The sequence below is a fragment of the Mandrillus leucophaeus genome, unplaced genomic scaffold (assembly GCF_000951045.1).
Source record: "Mandrillus leucophaeus isolate KB7577 unplaced genomic scaffold, Mleu.le_1.0 Scaffold1, whole genome shotgun sequence".
NCBI lineage: Eukaryota > Metazoa > Chordata > Mammalia > Primates > Cercopithecidae > Mandrillus > Mandrillus leucophaeus.
Window position 1 is genome coordinate 7,751,474 of NW_012098097.1, and position 8,573 is coordinate 7,760,046.

The 8,573-nt window shown below is 59.1% G+C and overlaps 2 protein-coding genes across 2 annotated transcripts in view; one reads left to right on the plus strand and one right to left on the minus strand.

Annotated features, from left to right (window-relative positions):
- The window catches only part of TMEM104 (transmembrane protein 104), a 69,824-nt gene extending 64,882 nt beyond the window's left edge, over nt 1–4,942 (plus strand). The window contains exon 9 of the mRNA XM_011974393.1: nt 2,404–4,942. Within this exon, the coding sequence (XP_011829783.1) occupies nt 2,404–3,164 (761 nt within the window). The 3' untranslated portion in view covers nt 3,165–4,942. The remainder of the gene's footprint in view (nt 1–2,403) is intronic.
- Nucleotides 4,943–5,752: 810 nt separating this feature from the next.
- Nucleotides 5,753–8,573, minus strand: part of GRIN2C (glutamate receptor, ionotropic, N-methyl D-aspartate 2C) — a 24,118-nt gene continuing 21,297 nt past the window's right edge. Inside the window, exons 14-15 of the mRNA XM_012002527.1 lie at nt 6,947–7,008; nt 5,753–5,847 (exon numbers count right to left, since the gene is read on the minus strand). Of these exons, the coding sequence (XP_011857917.1) occupies nt 5,753–5,847; nt 6,947–7,008 (157 nt within the window). The remainder of the gene's footprint in view (nt 5,848–6,946; nt 7,009–8,573) is intronic.

The window sequence follows — 8,573 nt, forward strand, 5'->3', positions numbered from 1 at the left end:
GAAATCTCACAGGCAGGGCTGTAAGGAGAGCTGCCCTTCTTTGGAGATGTGAGGCTGGGGAGTTAGAGGAGCAGAGAAGCATGGGCTGTGTTCAGGGCAGGAGGAAGCGGTGGCAGGGATGCTCACGTCCAGACAGCTGACCTCTTCCTGCCTTCTTGCCTGCTTGCTCACCAGACCCAGGGCCCAGGGCCGAGTGACAGACAGCTGGAGGAATTCTCCACTTGCCTTTTTCTAAGTTCATGCCAGCCTTGGCCAGGGCCAAGTGCCAGGTCTCAAGGTGGTGCCTCGAGATGGCAGTGGCAGTGCAGGATTTGAATCTTGCCCTACAGCAGCTGTCCCCGTTGCCCTGACCCTCGTGCCCCACTTATGGTGGCAAAACAGTCTGCTGCAGCCTCCTGAATAACAAATCACCAGGTGCCCCTGGGCCCAGTCTGGCCTCTGTACCCCCACCCCATCCTGCTCAGCTCTGCTCTGTAGCCCCTTCTGGCTCACAGGGACTCCACCTCCAGCGTGTCTGCTCTCTCCCCGGTACCCGCCCACACATCCTGCCCTGGCACACCTCCTGTGGGGTGCATCTCTCGCATAGCACTACTGGGCACACCCCCCTCTACCCAGCCTCAGAAATCTCTGGGGCGAGCAGATTGCTCGGGGTCCTGGTCTGTCCCACAGCTGTCCTGTGCCATCCATCCCCAGTGGGTAAAGCTGGAGGCAACTCCCTGGGCTGAGACTGGAAGGAGGAAGTAGGCCACCACTTCCCCTTGACTGACCAGGGTTGGAACGATTTGTGATACCGGGGGAGGAGTCCCCAGGCCCTCAGAGTCAGGAGTGGCGGGGACTGGAGCAGGTGGTGAGAGGCAGAAACAAATCATCTTCTTTGCTGGCAATGTTCTCAGGCCGGTTTCAACGCTCCCTTCCTCCCCTCCTGTCCCCGACAGTGTTAGGCAGTTCTGATTAAAAGTAATAGATGAAGATTCCATCCCACTCCCAAGTGTCATTGTGGGAAGACATTGCCTGATTTCCTGTGGGTCCCATCAGAGCCACCTCTTCCTTCCAGGAGTCAGGAAGTGGGTCTGGACCAAAGGGGACCATGAGGTCCCCAGCTTCTCACTTGCAGAAGAGCCCTGGGGCTCTGTGGAGGCCCCCAGACAGGAGCCACCGAGCTGCGATCTGGCCTCTGTGGCCACTGCCCCTTCACACTTGCCTGTGCTGCTCACCAAGAAATGTCACGTGTCCCCGTGGGCTTCACCTGAGGGGTGAGGGCACAGGCTAGAGAGGCTGTCAGATATGTTCTGAACAGAGAGAGCAGGGCTTGGTCAGCTTCAGAACAGATACGGACACCGGTGGTCTCCGTGTGTGAGTAGCTCACTGTGGTTCTGGGTAGCCCGGAGAGCAGAAGCCAGAGACAGAAAGATCTAAGAGTGCCATCTCCTCAGAGCGCTGGGTAACGCAGCCCCTTGTGCCTGGGGTGCACAGGCTGCCTCTGCGGAGCTCAGCCTGGGGGGTGTGCTGTGAGCCTGTCTCCAGTGGCAGCCCAGAAGGAGGGCCACCATAAAAGGCTGCGAAGTGAAGCCAGCCTGGTCTCCATCAGCAATGCAAGCTGTTTGCTCTGGACAGATAGGGTCATGGGCCCCCTTCCACTTCCACAGAGTCCCCTGTCCCCTAGCTGTGCTGCCAGGCCCAGGAAAACAGAGCCACATGCCACCTGCCTCCAGCCTCGGTGTCAGCAGCCCAGGACTTGGCAGTCCGCAGCCTTGGTCCTTGGTGCTGTTTGTGCCCTGGCATGACCACTGGCAACTTCCTGCCTGCCCTTGGCCCCTAGGTACCCACCTGTCTGCCCAGGGCTCCCAGCACTCCTGCCTATTGGCTTCGGCTGTGTCTAGCAGATGCCCTCGGCCCAGGAGGACACCTCCTCCCAAACACTCCATGCCCTTCTGCGTCTACCCCCCAGCTCCCCAGCCTCACATTGGGCATCACTCTCAAACCAAGGGAGAGAGTGTGACCCTGTGTCCTGACCCAGCCTGCTCCCTGCCAGGAAGCTGGCAGAGCCCCTGAGAGCCCTGGGGGGCCGATGAGGGAGCCAGGCAGTGCCTGCCCCAGGATTCGCCCTCCTCTAAGAAGACAGAGTTGCTACCTCTGCAAAGCCGGACCACCCTGCCCCTGGCCCCACTGCAACCCAGGCCCCTTGCTCAGCAGGGAGAGGGGAGAACAGGACAGAGAGAGATACAGGACCTTCCTCTGATGAGCAGCCACTGTTGAGCCACCCAAGAATAGGGCTGCCTGAATGTGCATTTAATGACTCTTTCTCATGGGGCTATAGGCCCTGCAAAGGCGCCCCCCAGACCAGAAACTCAGGGTAGGGCTGTGCCTGTCTGCACTGGCTGACTCCCCTCTCTTGTTTCCCAGCTTTCGCCGTCATGATTGTGCTGGCCCTGGTCCGCATCGGGCATGGACAAGGGGAGGGGCACCCGCCCCTGGCCGACTTCTCGGGGGTCCGGAACCTGTTTGGGGTGTGCGTCTACTCCTTCATGTGCCAGCACTCCCTGCCGTCCCTCATTACCCCAGTCTCCTCCAAGCGCCACCTCACAAGGCTGGTGTTCCTGGACTACGTGCTGATCCTGGCCTTCTACGGCCTCCTCTCTTTCACCGCCATCTTCTGCTTCCGCGGCGACAGCCTCATGGACATGTACACCCTCAACTTCGCACGCTGTGACGTCGTGCGCCTGGCCGCTGTGCGCTTCTTCCTGGGCCTCTTCCCCGTCTTCACCATTAGCACCAACTTCCCCATCATTGCCGTGACCCTGCGCAACAACTGGAAGACGCTCTTCCACCGCGAGGGCGGCACGTACCCGTGGGTGGTGGACCGCGTCGTGTTTCCCACCATCACCCTGGTGCCGCCTGTGCTGGTGGCCTTCTGCACCCACGACCTGGAGTCGCTGGTGGGCATCACAGGGGCCTATGCGGGCACCGGCATCCAGTACGTCATCCCCGCCTTCCTGGTGTACCACTGCCGCAGGGACACCCAGCTGGCCTTTGGCTGTGGGGTCAGCAACAAGCACAGGTCCCCTTTCCGCCACACCTTCTGGGTGGGCTTCGTGCTGCTCTGGGCTTTCTCCTGCTTCATCTTTGTCACGGCCAATATCGTCCTCAGCGAGACCAAGCTCTGATGACAGGACAGGCAGGTCTAGTGACGGGAGGCAGAGGGCTGGGGCCCCACCCCTCGCCCGCAGAGCCCAGATTTAGTTGCTCCCAGGTCTTCATGGGGCAGGTGGGACTGCGGCTCTAGGGGAAACCCCCTGTCCAGCTGGGGGTCTTCTCCCCACCCCACCTTCCACCCAGTCCGCACCTGTCCTCACTCCCCCAGGCGGCTGTCCCACCAGGTCCTCCTGCCTGGGTGACACATGGCTGCTCCCAAGTTCTAGGACTCATTACTGGAATCACACCCCTCTCCTACATCTTCCAACATGTTCACCCCCCACCCCACCTCCACGGCGGGCTCCTCCCTGCACGGTGGGAGATGCGGTGCTGGCACTGCCATCATTTGTCCCAGACCCATGCCCCTCCCCTCTCCAGCCCTGTCCTGCGTCCTTGTCTAAGAAACCTTCACTAGCAACTGCTGCCTCTTCAGAGGCGAATCCCAGGCTGGAAGCATCCTAGCCAGGCCTGCCTGTGACAGCAGGGCCCACCCTCCCACCAGGCCTGGGAGGCGCTAGGTGCCACCTCAGAGAGGGCCTGGCTGGCCCCATGACAAGAACAAGAAGTGCTAACTGGTACCAGAGTCCCCAGATAGAGCTGCGAGGGCTCTCGCTGTGGGCGCAAGCTCCAGAGTAGCAGGCTGGATGGAGTGTCCCTTCTATAGGGACACAGCCGCCTGCCAGCTGGGCCTAAAGTCTGGAGCTTGTCCCTGAAAGGGACTGTCTGCTGCCCTCGCTGCCCCGTTGGCGCCCTCAGGGCCTCTCGCAGTGCGGGTGGTCCTACTAGAGGGCAGCCATCCCCACCTGGCACCTCAGTGGCTTGGCAGTGACATGGCAGTGGGAGGGCTCTGAGGTTCCCACCCTGACAGTGGTCAGGCTGCCCGTGCTCCCATTCCAACGCTAAAGGCAGCTCCCTTAGGGGCTGGGTGTGGGTGCTCAGTGTTCACGCTATGTCCCTTGGGCAATGTGGGGTTGGATGGGGCCCCCACTGCCGTTCCCATGGAAGGAGGCCAGGTCCCTAGCCACCTCCCACTCAGCCATGCACGCACTTGCTGGGCTGGCCTCCTAGGAAACACAGGTGACTCGAATGAACTCTGTATTTTCAACGTGCCTTCTACTGCTTCAGGACCTGGGGGTCCCCCTGACCCTCACTGGCTTGCCCCCAGCCCTGGGCCTGGTCCCGCCTGTCCTAGAGCCGCCTCTCTGGGGTGGGTCTCAGGCCCGACCCCTCCCTCTTTTGAGTTCAGTGCCTTGCTCAGCGCCTCCCCTGTATCTCAGCGTCTTCAGACCTCTGACAGAGCGACGATGTAGGGTCTCCTGGGGCCCAAGGGTCTCAGGGTCAGGGGGATGTGGGATTTGCAGGGAACGCGGGGAGTCCACAGGCTGCGCCACCTCTGCCCTGGCAGCTGAAGCCTGGGAGAGTCCCTGTGCGGTGTCATTGGCCTCAGCCCGCTTTCTCTCTGCCGACGCACCTCGGCGGTTCTCACAGCTTGTCCCCACGTGTCATTTTCCATCCACGGGGAAAAAAAAATGCCCCTTCTCCATCTGCCATTGCGGCTTCCTCCCAGGAGACCCCTCAGGATGGGTAGAGCAGGGGCCTGCAGTGGTCAGGCCAAGAGCAAGGAAGACCTGGCTGCACCCCTGTGGCTGAAAACTCAAAACATCTGGAATTACCCTTCTCCAGTTATGTTCCCTCTTGCTTAAAGACAAAGTTGATTAAATCATCCTGCCACCCCAGACTCCAAACCAAATCTTGGACGCAAATTCATGAGCTTCATAAAGCCCAGGTTAATTTATGTGACAGTCTGGAACCGCCCAGCCATGGAGTCAGTGGCCATGTTCCCCGCCACCTCTGAGCTGGGGCAGCCCCGGCCCTGGAGGGAACTGGAGCAGTGACCACATCGCTGCTGCCAAGTGGGGACCCTCACCACTGCCGTTGTCTAGCTGCTTTGCTCCTCAGTGTCCTCCTGCTGTAAGTCAGATGAGGTCACCTTCCTCTCCATCGATGCCAGGCTTCTGCCGCTGACGGCCAATGGGGCTTGGGGCCAGGGGCAGAGAACCCCAACAGCAAGACAGCCCCGGGTGATGCTGGCTCTCCATGTGCATCAGGCACATTTCACTGCAGCCATCATCAACTTGGCAAAGTAGGCAAGTTCAGCTCGTGGTTTCCATATTGCAGATGGGCCCCCGAGGTCAGTGGTGGGGAGAGCAGAAGAGGATGCCAGCCCAGCCTGGCCCAGGAGCAGGTGTCGCTGTGGAGGAAAGCTTAAACTCAGCAGCGTCTACCCAACATCTGCCACCTGCATGGCCCCAGATGCCCCCAGGGCAGACCAGGTCAAGGTGGTAGTAAACTTTCTTTGCCTCCCTCCCCGCAGAAGCACCAGACCCACCTGAGCCCCAGAGCCTCATGCCAGCAGCTCCTGGCTGTTCCTCACCTGAGGCTAGAGCAGCAGCTGCTGGCTTATAGATGGGGCGGATAGCAGGTGACAGACTGGGAGGCACTGCTGGGTGGTGGAAGTGGGCAGTGGCACCATGATGGTCCCTTAGCCACACAGCCGTCCTCACCCTGGGGCCAGGAGCAGCCTCGGCAACAGGCAGAGGCTAGAGTCAGAGTGGTGGGGAGGACAGGGGCTGCTGCCCCGCTCCTGGAAAGCCACTGCGGAGGGGCAGTGGCTGGCAGTGCCAGGCCTGGGGGAAGTGGAAGCGTCCTGTGTGGGGCCATATTCCCAAGCAAGGGTGACCCATGGTTAAGGGCCACTGGAAGGTTGGAGAGAGCTTGGGATCCCTTCCACCTGGGGCCGATGGTGTTGATTGCAGACTGGAGGGGTAACCTCTGCTGAATGTCATTATATGCCAGGCATGGCATTGGGTACTTTCTGTGTGGACCAGGCAGCTGGGCCTGCCATTTGCAGGCAGCGAGCCTCCGTGGTCTGTCCTTCCTCATTTGTAAAGTGGGGTAACAGCAGCTACGTCACTGGCCAGTTGTGGGGATTAAAGTGCTGAGCTTAGTGCCCAGCACAAAATGCTCAATAAAGCTATTCAGTGACACCTGTTTCCCACATCACTCGCCAGACTAACTACTTGTAGCCAGGGACCCCCAACTCATTAGGACTCCTGACACCTACTTGGTTTCATAGCCTCCTAATGAGTTGTCACTGGATTGCGATTCGGAAACAGAAGATTGGTCTAAATTATCTGGAGTCTAGAGGGCTTTGGGGGTAGGGGTTGTCTCTCGTTCCCCAGTCCCCTAGGAAACTTGAGGACAGTCCTTCCCTTTCAAAGAGGCTAGTCTGGAGGGTCCTGACTGAAGACATCAGCCTGCCCTTTTGCAAGCTCTGCCCCCTTCCCCTCCACACACCTGGCTCCCTGCAAAAAGCTGGCTTGGACCACAAGCCGCTCAGCTAGACACAAGGAAAAACAGCTACAGCAGCAACAGAAGGGACCCCAGTTAGTAAGATTTTCCTGCTCTGAGGCCAGCCACAAGGGCCTGTCTCTGTATCTCACCCAAAGAAAAGAAGTGTTATTTGAGCATGTGGGTCGCCAGGCCCTTGTTTATGACGCTTTCACATCTGTGGCCTTCCTTACTCTCCTCTCCCCTGCCACGCTTTCTTCCCTTCCTTTGGTGGTGCAGGAAGCCAGGCCAAGCTGGTTCTGAACTCAGGATGCATCCTTCCTGCTACCTGTCCCCCAGGATTCATAGCCTCCTGCCCCCGCCCCCAGATATATTCCTAGAGAAGGAACAAGGCAGCCAGCGCCTGGCCCAGGAGCAGGAGCGGCCCTCAGAGCCAGCAGCAGGCTCAGTTCCACATTGGAGGCTCAGCTCTTAATGATCTTTCCAGTTCTTGGTTATTAATGATCTTGGGCAGAGAGCGGAGCAGCCCTGATCTCACAGCTCCTCCGGGCTGCCTCACCTGCCGCAGCCTTCGTCCCAGGGCCGAAGGCAGACCCTGACTCCGGGAGGAGGAGGGGCTCGGTTCCAGGGGCTGGTGGCCAACAGTTAACCCTCGCACCACTAGTGGCTGCGACCAAGGTCAAGCTCCCTTCCAGAGTGCTGGCCTCCAACACTCACCTAGACAAACTCCCGGCCTGCTGTCCTGAACCTGGATCCAGCCCATGAAAACCCATAGGGTAGAGAGCATGAAATTGTAATGGACAGGGCCACCCACTCTTGGGGTACTCTCCTACCAAGAATAGAGGTGTATCCCACCCTACCATTTCAGCTGCCTTCACCCCTAAAACTAACCCCCCAAAAAAGTCCAGTTCTTATGGCCCCAACCCAAGTAATGGGGTCTTCAGAGACTAAAGAGGCCGTCTGGCTTCCTGGGAACCAGCAAGGAGATCTGGGGGAGGGCACTGGCAGAGACAGCCAGCACCGCCCCTCGGGCTTCCTCTCTGTCACGTGGAATTAGCCTCTGGTCTGCCTCCACGAAACTTGTCAGGACAGCCAGGGCTTGGCCTTTACATCCTCAGCCGTTAGAAAAGGGTCTGACAGAATCAATAGTTCCACTGTTTGTGGAACGGATAGAAGAATGAAAGCCTGCTTGCTCCACAGTCATTGTAGGGGGGATAAGTGTAATTGCAGATGTGAAAACATTGAAAATGGTAAGCAAAAGCCATCTTTTCAGATGGGCCAGAGGCAAAGATGTGTGATAGAAAAAGGAAGTGGGCTAGAAGCCCCAGAGGGAGGACAGGATGAGACCTCAGGCAGATTCTCCCACCACAGGAGTCCTGGCACCAGCGAGGCCAAGCTGTGCCTGACCCTGGCAGCCACCTGCACCAGGATTCCAGAGCCCAGGCAGTTCCGAGCCTCACGTGTCAGAGATAAAGTGACCAGCCAGGGTTTAGCAAACCTACAAGCTCCCTACCTTTCTCTGCCTCTGCCACCATGGCACTGTCGGGCTCCCCAGGGCGTCCCTGGCAGGGTGGGGCAGCCACCACCCCTGGCACAAGCCTCCCTTTTCAAGGAGACTGAGGGATGAATGCCATCCATCATCACCAGAGCCCCTGTGCTGAGCACACATGTTACATCCGGTGCCAGGATGGGTGGGAGCTGGCCCTGAATACCAAGTGGCTTCTGCTGTCCAGAGCCCCCTTTCAGCCTCACCTCCTTCCCACATCCCTCCCAGATGCTCCCAAGGCTCCGCCTCCCTGAGAGGGAGCTGCCCACCTGCTTTAGGCAAACACCCCACCTGGGATACTCCCATGATGCCCCTGTTGTCTACGGCCTGTGCTGTGCCCCTTCCAGAATGCAGAATGAAGCAACCAGGACCAGTGTGTTGTAAAAGGTTGGTTTAATGTCCCAGTGCTCTGATGAGAAGAAACTCCAGCCAGGTAGAGCAAGGATCAGGATGACCCTGCCTCAACCACAAGTTCCAGTCTCCA